This window comes from Diorhabda carinulata, chromosome 1, assembly GCF_026250575.1.
Source record: "Diorhabda carinulata isolate Delta chromosome 1, icDioCari1.1, whole genome shotgun sequence".
NCBI lineage: Eukaryota > Metazoa > Arthropoda > Insecta > Coleoptera > Chrysomelidae > Diorhabda > Diorhabda carinulata.
Genome location: NC_079460.1, coordinates 31,827,932 through 31,844,333, shown reverse-complemented (window position 1 = coordinate 31,844,333; position 16,402 = coordinate 31,827,932). Strand labels below are relative to the sequence as shown.

At 30.4% G+C, this 16,402-nt stretch overlaps 1 protein-coding gene across 3 annotated transcripts in view; it reads left to right on the top strand.

Moving 5' to 3' along the window:
- LOC130899344 (5-hydroxytryptamine receptor-like) overlaps positions 1 to 16,402 on the top strand; it is a 191,710-nt gene that overhangs the window by 144,360 nt on the left and 30,948 nt on the right. For all 3 annotated transcript variants that reach the window (XM_057809253.1, XM_057809235.1, XM_057809246.1), the window contains one exon: positions 16,157 to 16,400. In XM_057809253.1, the coding sequence (XP_057665236.1) occupies positions 16,157 to 16,400 (244 nt within the window). The remainder of the gene's footprint in view (positions 1 to 16,156; positions 16,401 to 16,402) is intronic.

Sequence of the window (16,402 nt, the reverse complement as noted above, 5' to 3'; positions counted from 1 at the left end):
AATCTTTTGTTATTCTCGGTTTTATATTTTACTGAAAATTACGTCCATCACGCTCAAAGCTTTGAAATGATAATTCCATTTAATGATTCCTTTCATAGAAATTAAATATGTGAGAACCTTCAATTCTGTTTTGTCATGTGTTTACCACTTAGAAAATTGCTCTGCTTGGTTTTTGGATTTGTGCTCGACTATTCCGTGGAGATCTAAATAATTTGTAATTGTAATTGAAAATTTTTCAATGGAATAAGCAATAATCTAACCCAGCTAGCTATAACTGAAAACCGCTATCCAGAATACTTGCCGAATAGTAGCCACTAAAACAATTTTTATAGCTCTTCACTACCGTCTCGAGAGATGAAGTTTTAAATAATCATCTGCATTCTCTACTCTATTCATTTAGTCATATCATCATTATATTTTATGAAACTGAAAATAAATACTCAATAACGTATCACTTCATCTATGGCTAATATTATTATCACTTCAACATATAGAATAAAAATGATGTTTATCATATTTTCCCTATATTTCCTTTTTTCTTCATGAGTTCCCTAGTTTCGAACATAATTCAATTATCTACTCTCCCAGTAACCGAGTACATCTGCTACCCGAAAGCTCTTAAAATAAAAAAGATGCCCTACATAAGAATTTGGAGAAAATATTTTATGTATTTGATATTGAGAACACAGGTGCCTCAATGTCACATAGAAAAGTGAAAAGTGGAATGATTAATTGAATTATATGTAATAGAATATTCGGCTTTATCTAAATATAGTTAAAAGAATCTGATATGGAATGATATCCATATTAAATGGATATCATAAATGCAGTTACATCAAATAATACACTATACATACTCGAACAGCATTTTCAATGCTACATTCCATATATATATATCTCAACTTAATAAAAATATAAAAATCAAATATATTTGGTACATTTGAGATAACCATTTTATTATTTTAAATATCAAAAGATTACGTACAGAGGTGATTCATAGAAAAGCGATATCCATTTCGATAATGGAAATTTGAAATAATCTTCAATCTCCTAATATAGCTGATACTGTATTTTTAACAGACAAATCCAACGACAAAAACTGTACAGCTACAAGTATACCCAAAATTATAAGTACAAAAACTTTATCCATTTGCATGAGACATTTTTTTTGCTTGATAATCAATTCGATTTATTATTTGAGTCTTGTATGAACTAGAGAATTAACATGTAATTGACAGTAAGTATTTTTGAAAATCCATTGTTTTCTTCATGACTTCTAATTGATTTATTAGCATGCCTATTTTTACATGTACATGGACAACAGTAACCTTGAATTCTTCTCGAGTATTGAACTTCTAAGACTTTGAATATGTAGAAGATTCTAGCTTCTCCTAAAATTACCTGTGGGTACCTTAATTTCCCATGTATATTATCTGCATTTTACAAATCATCTTCCAGTTTCGAATGCATAAGGAAATTCTCATAATAATGTTTTGTCTTTAATCAGATGAGTGATTTCTTTACATGAATTTCAAAACATAATTGGACAATATCAGTTTAATCGGATCAAGATACGATAAGGTTATCACCTAAATCAACAAAACTGGATTGACGTACTGAACTAAAATAATAATGCAGTTACAAATATAACATAACTGTGAAAAAATAGTTATTAGAGAGTTACCCAGAACCAAACTTTTGAGCATTAAAACAGTGACTTCTGATTCTGATTAGGACAAACGACATTAAATTGAAGACTAAGACATCTTCGCAATCCCTTAATTTTCTTTCCTTGTTTCCAATGAAGCAGTCACATGAATTTCAACTATTTCCCTGCCACACTGATTATCTCGAAAAAAACTCAATACTCACAAATGAGTTGATGAAATTTGTACCTTCTACTTGCAAATTATAACGGAAACGGTTTCTAGTATTCATAGTACTCGTATGTTTTCTATGAATAACATCATGTAGCTCTGTATTATTATTACATGTTTATAGCTGCTTAAATAATTCTGATTATACTAAATATGATGTAATCTCTGACTTTCTGTATTATAAATTCAATGCATCTAACAATGAGTATTGAATTTTATGTAAATTCTACGTTAAATATCTGTCATATAATTCACAAGAAGGAAGTCAGTTGACAAAAGGGGAAATATACATTTGCGCAGTTCTAGAGAACTGTTAGTATAATTCACTCACTGAGTTGTTTACAGGCCTGTAACCAATGAAATCGTAGAGAGGTAGATTAAAGTCTAAGTTTAATATATACATTCACGTAGTTTTGAAAGACGGTCTATCTAAGTACGGGGCAGTGCTTACACTTCTAAGAATACATATTTCAACGTTATTGTACTTATTTCTAATATGACAGAATATAATTCCAATTTTTACCAGTAATTGAGGGTCTCTATGATCCTAAAATAATTTTAGCGCGCTTTTTATCTTCGTCAGGTGTTAATACCATAATTTGACGATGTTTTACTGATCAAATTATGTGAACTAGAGCAGATATTTACAATTTTAAGAACTTTTTCGTGTTTAAGATATATTAAAAACAACAAAAAACGATTTACGGAAATTCCAAAACTATACTTGTTCATTCTTTCTGCCCAACACAAAACAAGACATGTCAAATACTCTAGATTAACACCATGGAACTTGAAATGGTAGAGATAGAGGGATAGAGAGAGAGGGGGAGAGAGAGAGGGAGAGAGAGAGAGAGAGATGCGTTGGATATATTTTGGGTGGGATCAGGAATTTTTTTATGGTGAGGAGGGTTCATTGGAATTGGCCCTGATATAGGAGTTACTCCTTTGCAGAGCTGGGGCTGTGGTTATTTGTTTGAGACTGCACTGTTTGAAGGAAGAAGGGAAAACTCCAGCATAAAAAACAGAACGGTTATTTTCAGGTTTTGGGATGTATTTTGTGCTTTTTATTTTTATTTATTTTTTGTTGGTTGCTTTGATATTTTTTAAATTTTTTATCTTTTCTGTTTTTTTTATTCATTATTTGATAAAAAACGGGTAAATTGAGGAGGCAGGTAGAGCTATCGCTGCACTATTCCCTATTGTTGGCCATTTTGCTGGTGAAACGGTTTAGCAGGATAAGAAACCCTCAGAAAACCTGCAACATCGACGATCGAAGAAGTGTGACAGATACAGTTTCATCTAATGACCAATAATATAACGCCGAATGTCAAATTATGTCACTGTATTTGATGCCACGAAATGACAAAAGCTGTGAAAATTTAATGAAATTATTAGATAATTATTGTGTAATATGAAAATTTGTAGTATAAAAAATATGTAATATGAAGTTATGTTAAATTGTATAAACTTTCTAGAAATATTTTTGTAATATTGGATCAATGTACATTTTAATGGATTGTTCAAATATTTGTGAAATGTAATTTCCTATTTTTCGTTACTGAAATAATGGTTTCTGTGGCTTCTGAATATTATTATTAATGGGTTGGTCATATTTTATATTTGTATGTAGGTACAAAGTACATATTTCATTTGGTTCCATTTTGTTACATGGAAATTCTTGAATATTTCCAAAATTCTCTCTTCATAGCACTAGATTCGGATTAAGAACCATTGATGGTATTAAGGTGTAGACAAACACAACAGTGAAATTGGATGAACACTGATTTTATATTGACAGTAGTAGGCGCAGTATCATCTTATTACTGTTCTAATTTCACGATGATACTGCTTTCACCATTACAGTCACAACAGATGGTGAATTTGTAACGTTGAAGTAGGGTATAACTGTTCGTTTTAAGTACCTCTGAATTATTTAACAGTACTCCAGCATATATAGAACAAGCAGAATTGGAATGCATTCCAAATTTTTAGACCGTGACATATACCAAAGATTTTGAATATCGATGACCATTATAGACATCTTTCTCATGCTAATTTCAGTCAATCGAAATGGTTGGACTGAATATGAAACTGTTTAGCTTTAATTTCAATTCAGTTGACAAACGAACATATGAAAATATAAGAAATTTTCAAATCACAATTCAAACCCAGTCCAATATTCATTTGTTCAGAAATGCTTATCGTATATCAATTATTTTCATAATTATTCTTAAAAAAAATAATGAAATCGAAAGAATTTGTTTCAGTTGTCACCAATCACCACAAAATCTATCCATATTTCTTATCATTGTCGACTCAAATACCCAAACAGCATATCTAGTGACAAACTAAATCTAAAATAATTATATGAAGAAGTCGATTTTCCATCTAAACACAATTATCCTCAGCTCAATTATTGAAAGAAAGAACGGTGATAAATTTGCAATAAGGGAATCAAATAATTGAAGAAAGATTCATGAGCGTGACCCGTGAATACAATCTGTAAAAGTTGCTAATTTATTTGCTTTTCCATTTATTTTGGAATTATTATTGGGTTTTGTCTTATTCTCATTAAGTTAAACGTCCTTCCGTTATTCCATGTTAATATTTCAGTGATTAAGAAGATTTATTACTTGAAAAAATTATCTAACCTTCAGTAAGTGAAGACTGGTCAACAAAAAATGATGAGCTCATATATTTGTACAATCATCGAGATGTCTTAATTTTAATGATATTTTGGTCATTATGATTTATTATATATTTTCGTGAGGCAATTTCACATATATATTATATCAACGTAAAAATGGAAAAAATCTAGAATTGTGTCAATACACAGTCAGCTAAATCGAAAAAATATCAGTAAAAAGTTTAAGGAGAATATTTGTTTGAAATAAAAATTATATCACTAATAATAAATTATTGCTTGAAATAATCCATGAATAAACAGGATGGATTATAATAATTTCCGACAAGAGCAAATCGAATTGAATGAATTCGGTATTCATGACTTTTCAAGAAGAAGAATTGCACTCATGACATTATGAATATCCAATAAAGAATATTTCTTCTGGCAAAATATTGTCTTTCTTCAGCTATTGTTAATAACAGGTATGTTTAAAATCAACGTTTTTAAGACTTTTCTACTTTTTTTTCCATGAATTTTCTCCATAATCAGTTGACCAACACAAAAAAATAATATACCATTAGGTATTTATACTAAAATCTAACTGCAAGCCAAAGCATGAATTGGATGTTCTCAAATGAAATAATTGAAACGCTTTATGCAAATAAATGAACTATATATGTTCCTTCCTAAAAAAAAAAATTTGAAACATCTCTCTAGAAAATATAGAAACTAAAGTTATGAGTTTCCAAGTTGAGCGCTAATGATATTTGTCTGAAGAATAATTAAATAATGGATAGACTTCCGATACCCGAAATTCTGAACAGAAGATTTTTATGAGATCGATCGATCAACACAAATTGGTTAGGTTGAAATTGAAAAATAAAATATCGTGCTGCTAAAACTCTAGTGTGTGCGTTCCGACCTTTTGTTGTTTTGGTCAATTGGGGCCTACTCAATTTTCTCATGTAGAACTGTATTCCTTTGGGCCACGGCACCCTAGTTGTCTTTAACAAAGTGACTTTTGTTGTAAATACGAAATCACGCAAGTTGGTAGCAAACACAAGGGAATGACAAAGCACTAATTGTATGAAGTTTTATAATTTTTACCCTTCACAGTACACCTATCGAAAAAAAGGATTCTCAGCAAGTGAATTGGTCGGTATTTTTGTGATAAAAAATTAAATTTATTATATATTTATTATATATATATATATATATATATATATATATATATATATATATATTTGAAATAAGGAAACATCTAATTATCTCATAAACTGAGATAGTAACAAGATTTTATCAGGTAATGCATGGTTGCCATAGGAGCTATCCTAAAAAACGTAGTTGCTGCAATAATGTTTCGAATGAGACCCGATGTATATTTTATCAATTTGTTAATATATATTACCACTAGATCAGCTTTGTTTCATATTACTAATTTTATGATATTGCAGATATCGTCAAATTCTAAGATTTTTCTCCGTATATTGACGAGAGCTTGAGGTTTTCTCTAACTAGAGAGTGTAGGATTCTCACTACGTGTTCTTCAAGCTGGGCCAAGTTGTCGAAAATTTCATAACCCCTGAATCCCCTAGGTCCAGGGATTCAGAATAGCTCTTCCGTTCTTTCGCCAGCCAATTCCATGGTTACCCAGATCTAATGAGCAGCAAATATGAATAAATCATTCACACCTATTACAGAATTGTTACACAGAATAAAATACTCGGAATGATTATGACAAGGAAACCAAAACACAAAATTTTTTGATATATCAATATTTTTTATTTCTGAAACCTAATATAAATAACCATCATTTGGGAAGACGAAAAAAAAAAAGAAAACAAAACTAATATACTCATATGATATACTCGGTTATTCTATGTAAAAAATCGATCATTCAAGTCACTCCGATGTTGAGTATGATATTTTTCAATTGGTTAGTCAGTACAAATTCTCATGAAGTTTCCTGATTATCATCCTGTAAGGATGTATATGATCAACTATGAAGACTATTATCAGTAGGTTGTGTACGAAAACTTGATCCGATCGAACAACTTTGTTAGAATTTGTTGCTTTTCTCATGTCAATCAATGAAATCAATCTAAATTTTATTACAACTACATTATCACATTTTTCAAAGTATTTAAAATTATGTACATATATAATAAAGTCAATCCCTCTGTCATTGGGACAGCCTCTACCATTCAACATGTCGATAGACCAATAAAAGTTTTGTAATGTTTGTTATAAAAATATTTTTTAGTCCAAAACTACAATACTTTCTTGCATTGCTAAACATTTTATGTAATTTTCTATTATCTATTCCACTAATTTCACAACAAATTCCAAATTTTTGTAACAATATCATACCGGGGATTGAAATATTTTACCTAACTCATTTCCCTTTCTCGTTTCAATATGTTATACAAAGCAACACACCATCTGAAAATGTTCCCACTACATTCATTACAAATATACATAAATAATCCATTAGGGTTGAAGCAAACTTGATTCTCATTATTCTTCTCATGGAAAGCCACGTAAATAATCTGAATTTAGTTGATTTATATAGAATAGACTCATTATAATTTTATCAAAAGTCAGAATTTAAGAGCTACAACATTAGGAATGGCATAAATTCTACGAAGAAAATGAGAAATTATGCTCTACCTTTTCTTTTGTTATCTATTATTCCCCAAGTAAGAGCAAAATATGTTCCCTATGGAGTTAAAGATAAATTCTGAGATTGTCACAAGTCCACTCTAGTATTTTAACCCTACACTTTAAGCTTTCGAGTATTCCGATATTTCACGATAAACTCACATATTCTCTCGAAACTTCAAGATATCTCAAAAAATAGGGTGTACAGTGTGGCCCCGAAAATAAAGAAGCAATTATCAGGAAGTTACTATTCCAAACAGTAGATCAAATTATTAAATACTCTATGTATAGTACATTTAATCCACTCCTACTCTTCCAATATTTGTAGATTTGTGATAATCATAATTTTAGAGCTTTTCCAACATAAAAAGTAAAGTTAAACATATTTTCCACCTTTTATCTTTATGTATATTTGGGAAATATTGTTTTATTTGGGCTGGTTTCGTGAGCACTTTATATTTTTTATAATAAAAATCGAGGACTGTATTTTTCTGTATTTATTAACAACTACGTGCTACCACGTGCAGAGCTGATGGAAGACTGGCTTCCCTACTGCTACCGCTAGAACTATACAACAATGTTGCCACATATACAAAACTTTTAATTAATAATAAAGACATCGAACTTAACAAATATTCATGAAAAACATGTGTCAAACAAATGTTTTTAAATCACCTCACGTTAATATCTCTAGCGAAATATTTTGTTCTCAATAAATGAATATTTTCTGTTTTATTGGAGACTGCAACACAACGTTGTTTGGATATTTGGAATAATTTCTAATTCAAAAATTCTGAGTGAACAAAGTTTTCTGTGGAGTCCAATATAATGAGATGTGATATTCCTAAGTTTCCTTTTTCTGTCTTTTCAATGTAGAATAATGTAATATTCAGATTATACCAGCATTAATTAGTTTATTTGCTTCAAACATCGAATTTTATTGATCACTATTGTTCATATTGATAATACTAATCTTTCATAATTTTCCTCCACTGAAGAGTCTTTCTCTTTCCAATCAGGAAACAATAATCCTATGCTCAGAATCGACAACCCTATACTGGCTCGATATATCAGCAAACAAAGCAGTGATTAACAATAGGCTCTCTATGAATGAAGAAGCTTCCGTTACGATCAAGAAAGACTAGCAATAGAAAATATTGAATCTCTCTTTAAACTGATTAGTATTATCTCAATTATAAATAAGTTTAACTTAATTATTCTCATATTACAGTTGTGTATATGAAAAAATTCCATTTCAACTTCAATGTTTGCTCTATTTATTAACTTATCGACTAAAAAATAATTATGAACCATATTGTCTGTATCGTTCTTTGAATAGAAATTTATGTGTATTTGTATGTGTGTATAAGCACATTTCATGTCTCTATAACCCTGAAGTTTATAGTTTACACGATAATCTAGGGTGAACTGAAACTAATTTATCTTCTTGAAAGTTTCGGTGAATGGAATAGTTTTTACATATTTTAGTTTGATCATATTTTTCTCCCAAAGGTATTTATTCGTTTATCAATACAGTTAATTATTACTTAACATTGAAATTAATTCGTTTTAATAAAAAAATACATACACACAACTTCACATAAAGGTTAACTTTTCTTCAAACTGGTACGCAGATAGTTTTCATCAAATTTAGAACAGCCAGTCATATTGAATATCATGAATATCATTGACAGATATTCTTGAACCCATTGATTATGGGATCACAATATTCAACACTAAGTAATTAAACGGTACCCAAGTTCTTCAGTGTAGTCTCTATCGTTCAAATTTTTTCGAGATAAATTTACGCCGCAAAGTAGAATCCAGCCCAGATTCCAACTGTTAAATACGCGTAGAAATGACATACATACACAGAATATGTACAAATCGCAGAAACTGAAACTTATTGCAGAAAAACATTATGTAGACAACATGAATTTCTGTTTTAGAACATTTGTCAAATATAATCATACAAATCACATAAATGAGTGGCAAATGTTTCTCTACATTTCGGCTAATCTTCGACTTTCTTCTTCACTTCTTTTTGCCCTATTAGATTGTTTAGTTACATTCTATGAATATGGATTCAACTGTTATCTAGTCCTTGCATAAGAATCATTGTTATTCATCATCATTGAATGTTAGTGTAGTCTGCTCAATAGAAATATCCCCAACATTTCCAGAAATTTTAACAAATATTCGACTGGAATCCACTCATATAATTAATAGAATGTTGTAATGTGCTAATAGTCAAAGAATTAAAAATTAAAATCGTAATGGAATCAGCATGCCTCGATATATACGTCATCTTCGCAACTTGAAATCAGAGAATATTCATATAGTCTCACTTAATTTACACTCTGACGTCATATATCAAGTGGATCATGATTAGTTAATCCCAAGAGAAGCCAACAGGGGTTGTGTCAACGTTTTAGCGAGGCCAACTTGATTATCTGTTTACACATGTAAGATGAATTGGACGAAGGAACTAGGCTCAAACTAAATTAACTGAATTTATTAAATCTGGTGTGCAAGGCAACGCGGTTTCAGAATATAACTTTGGAATCTACACTGGAAATATAACACGATTATTTATTATAGTAGCACTTTATCAGACAACGCATAAAGTATAATGGCGAGAAATTAAATCTCCTGATAGGCAATCTTCTGAATCTAATGCTTTAATACGAAATGTCTGAAAAATTTGAATACTGTGGGATGATTTTCCAAATCGCATGAAGAACAAAATATTTCAGTTAAAGCTACTAATTTTTCCCTAACAGATAGTAGTTAGAAAGCAGAAAATATAATTGGTGACCCTCAGTTCAAATCTTTATTTTTCCTTAATCAGAAATCCAATTAAAAATTTACAGTTCCAATTCCATTCTCCGACAACTCGAAAATTTGATGCATGCAGTTCAGTATACACGCCATTTTTTCAAATTACAACCTGAAGCCGTAAACTGATTACATCCGTGCTTTACGTAGATATTCTATCGTAACTACCATTATAACAATTCCTCTCTATATTTTACTGCTCAAACTTGAATTCACATATGCACACAATTCTCCAAAGTACCAAAGATTGCTACAGATAAATTTCATTATTTGCCATTAAATATCTTGAAATCTGAATCTATCGAAAGAAGTGAATGAGTTAACAATATTCAGTTTTAACATACGCCACAAGTCCCATTGGTGGTGAAAAAGTGACGGCAAAGGAAAATACCTTCCATGCTGCTCTACTTTACAGTAGAGTCGCGAATATCGCAAGAAATATCAATGCATTATTAATTACATATTTTTTGTCATTTTTAGCAAGCGTTCATATCCTTGATAGTCGTTGAATTTTTCTGCTAAAGTAAAGTCCCATTTACATTTTGCTTTAAAGAACAGTTTTTATTATAATAGAAATGGGACGAATTGTTTTACAGAAGTAGCAGAAGTGTTATCACAAAAGTTACTGAATCATTGTTAATGTTTATTCAATATTCATTGTTCACTAAACAAAAACCCATCTGTAAGCAATCAACAGTAAATAAATTCATATAATTTATAAATGGAGTTTTGCCTCTGTTCCTTAGTGAATCATCTTTTCTTAACTCACAATCCATAAGGTATTTATTCAAATATTGAGCACAAAGAAGAAACTTACCTGTTTTGACATGATCGTGACAGCTTTTTTTGGTTTGGGGCTTACTTGGCGTGAAGTTACTAATGAATTCTGTGACTATTTAGATTAGAATGATATTTAAGACCGGTGGATCTGATGATCTGTTTAGAATTGATTTATTTTTGTTATACCAGGAATAAAACGATGCCTCCCTATTTTTATTAAAACGATTTTCAGTAGAATAATATATTGCAATGCAGATAAGCTGTTATTACTTCTATTTATGAAAATTAGGCACAATTGTAAAGACGTGAATCAAAATTATTAGTCAATTGACCGTTATTTCTATTTAAGCATACCATTCAACACACCCAGAGAACTTAACCACTAGGGCTACAAACATTTATTCAAAGTACACCTCGTGAAAATAGAATTGAGCTGACTTTCTGTTTGTACTAGATGGGGGAAAATTTTCTATTAATCAAGGCAGAGAATCAAACTCTAACTAAATCTGACACATATTTCATATTTAGATTATGAGAAATATTTTATGAAATCTTAATTTAGAGAAAAGAATTCGGAGAGTGTTGAAAGTAGTGAAAAAATAACTTAATATATCAAAACATAAATCTCAAGTTTTACGACTAATCAATGGCTTCAACACAAAATACGAGAAACTTATTCATTTTTGGGTATATAGATGAATGGGAATAGATAATAAAATAAAAAAATCAACCGTAAGATATGATTGGTTAAAGAAAAATCATGAACGCCGAAATAACGATATAATATTATTTGTATTGTCCACATTTGAATTATATCTGTGCTGATATTTTGAATTAAACATGTATATTTAGTTGTTTCTCTTTTTAAGTTTGAAATAAGATACCGCTCATATCTCCAATGCATAATTAATATTTTCATAAAGAACTACTTTACATTGAAACCTTTCAGTGAAAAATTAAATAAAGTGAAGCCATTAAAAACGTTTTAATCAAAAAGTCTAATGCTTCCAAATAAAATTCACCTTTCCATTTACGTTATGATAATGCCTCAGTAAAACCATTATAAAAATTGCTTTCCAAATATTTTTTTATAGATTGTAAATGTTATAATACAATTTTTATGAAATATAATGGTATATCTGTGAAGGGCGAGAAAAAGAAAGTACATTACATTTATTGCTGAATAGTATAAAATAAGCCGGATGATTAAGTGTGGTAACCTAACGGTTTCAGGTTGAAAGATTTATAGTCTTAAAATACTGACCCATTACTCGGTCCCGTGTACCTCGTTCTATACAGCCTGAAAGAAGTTTTAAGTATATTAATCCCCGTTAGATTTAAATTACAGGGATATTCATGACATAAGGCTGCCAATTCTTAGTTATTGAATTGGTAAAATTCTATAAAATATTACTTTAAGAAACATCATTTAGTTAGCCTGCCTGAAGTTTAAACTTCAAGTTACCATGCATGCCCTTATATTTTCTTTATTTTCCAAGGTGTGTTCTAACTCTTGTCCAATTTATATATATATATATATATATATATATATATATATATATATATATATATATATATTTGAACAAAAGAACTAGGTTCACGAGCTGAAGCGCGCTGGAATTTCAAAAATTTCTCGACGTTTCGGCTCCCAATTGGATCCATTATCAAGAGAAGGGTGGGGATAGGGTGGTTACTCGTTCATTGGTAAGAAGTGATCCGATTCTATGGTCTCAATCTGCCTACTCCACGCAACGAATCTCCCCTTTTTCTTGGTTGATTCCAAGTGCTCAATTTACCTACTCCTTGGAATATCACCAAGGAAATGAAAAGCTGAAAAAAAATAGAATGATTAAAATAGAAAATAAAATGAATATGCTTACCATTAAGAACACTATTGACACTAACACACTCACTTCTGGTCTTGAGTTAACTACTATAATTTATATATATGTACATATATACCTATTTGGATGAATCATAATATAAAATCCTCTATAACCCTAACAAATGATTGTGTAATATATCGATGTTTCATAATACCTGAAGCAGATGGCATTGAATTTATCTTGAACATTATACGTCTTTAGTATACGGTGTTAGAGATAGTTCCTATATTTCATTGTGATTATCCAATAGCCTTATTAATAAACCAAACTGTCACAAATAATAACGGTTTTACGCCAAATAAAACAGAATTAATTTATTGATTAAGTACATAATTGAAGAATGTAACGTAAATATTTGTTCTTTAGAATCATAGCTCTCAATAATGTGAAACTCTCATAGTACATGAAAGTATAAATCAATACTCAATTTTCTGGAAATTGAACACTAAAAGGGAGACATGTTATTGTGTTGAAAACATTGTGAATCAAGAAATTGTCATTATTTTTAGTAATATTCAAATATATATTTTGTATTTAGAAATGTGAAGATTTTTTCTTTTACAGCTTACGTTTACCACTGTCCAGCGTTAAACTCAAAATCACGTGATCTTTATCTTCTCAGACTATCAGAGTGTGATTGTATAAGTATACTCTTACTACTATTAGAATTTTAATTTATCTTAAATATGAAAACCGTTCTGATCAAGTTTCAATCATTGTGCAATATCTCAAAGACGTTGAAAATCGAACAATAAAACCATATTAAATAATATGGTGTGGAAATCGTAAATCTCGAAGCCAAACGTCAGTGTGTCTCAGGAAGAAATTGTGAATTGGACTTTAAGTACGTAGACTCCATGATTCGACATTAATCGTAGTTAGCAAACAGTTTATGAAGTAAAAGTACAGTATTATCAAAATTCGCTTTTGGAACTTTAAATCCTTTTTTTAGAGGTGTATTCTAATTTTTATTTTCTTCACAGTTTGTCGTTTGTTTTGGCTGCTTTTGTTATTATTTTCCATTCTTTTCAGTTCCGGCATTTTGCTCTCCAGTTTTCTATATTTAGTCCTTTATTTCGTTTCTCCAAGTTTTTCTCGGCCTGCCCCTTCTCTTTGGCAACAATGGCATAAATTGCGTTATTCTTTTGATCATTTCAATTGGTTTCCTTCTCATTATGTGCCCGGTTCACTTGAGCGTTTGTGCTTTCATGTATCTCACTATATTCTCCTTCCCCAGCTCTCTCTCTATTTCTTCGTTTTTCTTTGCTCTTCTCTCTCCTTCCTGTGTTACGTTTCGGACTGTTATTGTTCTTATTATTTTTCTTTAGGTTCTTTTAAATTCTTCTTCTTCTCTTTTGTTTATTACTGTTGTTTTCATCGCATATGTGATTACTGGTCGTATTAGGGTTTTGTACATTTTTATTTTGTGTTGTTTGGTTATGTTTTTGTTTTTTAGTAGGTTTTTGTTTCTTCCATAGGCTTGATAGCCCTTTTATATACCATTCTTTGTCCTCTCTCTGGTTGTTTACCCCAACGTTATTCCTAAATATTTAAAGGTCGATACTGAATCAAAGTTGTATTTGTTAGTTGTCAGTTGGTTTGCTCTATATTCTGGTTTTCCTCCTATTTTCATATATTTTGTTTTCTCTGCATTTATTTCCAGTCCATAATGTCTTACTTCTTCTTCTAATTTGTTGATCGGTTTTATTGATTCCCTCGTTACATCATCTGCTTAAGCTACTATCTGTATTGCATCTATTATAATGTTCTTATTTTGTTTCTCACAATGCCTTCCAGAATTGTAATGAATAGAGTTGGTGACATTGGGTACCTTGGAATATCACTTTAATGTCACTTTTATTTAGTATTATTTCTATGAGTTTTCTCAATTTTTTCAAATATCCTTGTCTTTCTAATTCCTCCTCTATAGTATGGATTGCGTTTATAGATCTTCCTGGTCTAAAGCTGTTATGATAATCCCCTAGTTCTCTCTCTGTTAATTCCTTCAACATTTTATTTATTAAATTTTCCAGTATTTTGTAGGAGATATTTAGCAGATTGATGGCTCTATAGTTCTCACATATATCTTTGTTACCTTTCTTAAATATTGGTGTGCTCCACTCGTCTGGGATTTTTTGTTTCCATATCTGCTCCATTAGTTTATGATTATGTTTACTTAGTTTTTCTTTACCATATTTAAGAAGTTCCATCATCTCCCGGGGCTTTGTCATTATAAATAAGAAATAAGAAAACTGCGGTTTCTTATTTCGTCTTGCACCTCATTTTCTGTGGGGCATTTTACCTCTTCATCTTCTTCCTCTGTTAACATTATTTTTGTATTTGCTTTGATTTTTTCTTTGTCGTTAAGTATTCTCTCTATAGTATTCTTTCCATATATTTCCTATCTCTTGTGGGAGGTGTTCTGTTTTACCGTCTCTCGCTTTTATCTCTTTTTATTATTGGTTTATATTTTTCGTTATTTTTTTCTTTTATAAATTGCATTTGCTCTATTCCTTTTCCTTTCGTATTCGTCCCTACTTTTTTCATCTTTTTTTCAGCCATTTTGTTCTCGCTTTGTTTTTTTGTTCTCTTGCTTCCTCACACTCTTGGTCGTACCATTCTTTATTTTAATTTTTTCCTTTTTCCCTGTTTAGTGTCTCTTCTGCCGTTTTTGCAATATTGGTTTTTATTTTCCTCCCTGTTTCGTTAACGTCTTTTTTGTCTATTGAGTGATTTTCTGTGATCCTCGAATATTCTTCTTGATATTTTATCCTAGTCTCTTCTTTTTTTTTTGTTTTTCTGCGTCCCATTTAAATTTCGTCAATTCAATATAATTAGAGAGGAGAATATCTATGTATTCTTAGTAATTTCAATAAGTTTCATAGAAACATGGAAGAACTAGAAAATCTATAAACATCCTGAGAATGCTAGCAAGCTTGTATTTCTCTTATTAGTATAACTCAGAAATTTGTGCCAATGCAAAACACTGTAAGACTTCCAAGTGCAATTAAGAAGTCTTGAAGAGGCTTTAATAAAATATATATAGCACGTAAATAACTTAGTAATTCTGATTAGTTCACCGAACCGTAACTTGGATAATAATTGTCTTCAATTTAAGGTTTTATGAAATATTAAATTTATTACAACTTTATTAATTTTTTTCATAATTTTTAATTAAATAGATGACCTTGACATCCAAATCTTGAGGGACTAAAATGAAATCAGATTATATTCTTTAAGGATCGTTTTAGCGTATAAAACGTGCTTGATATTAATTGAAAAGAAGTGGATAGAAATAGATGATATATACGCAGTAATAGCTCAACCAAAATAATAAATTATGCTCGTTGTGAATAATAAATATCGACGATTATTATTTGTAAAATTATCATACTTAGAGTGAAATAACTATCTGTGAGAGATGAGATTTTTTCCTATTTAGCCAGTACTATAGTAATGCATACATTAATTAATTAAATTATTTTCAGGAAACGTGTTCGTAATAGCTGCTATACTATTGGAAAGAAATCTACAAAACGTAGCAAATTACTTAATCCTATCTCTGGCCGTGGCTGATCTTCTAGTGGCGTGTCTTGTTATGCCGTTAGGAGCCGTCTACGAAGTGAGTCAGGAATGGACATTGGGACCAGAATTGTGTGACATGTGGACTTCCAGTGATGTTTTGTGTTGTACAGCGTCAATATTACATCTTGTAGCTATCGCCTTAGATAGGT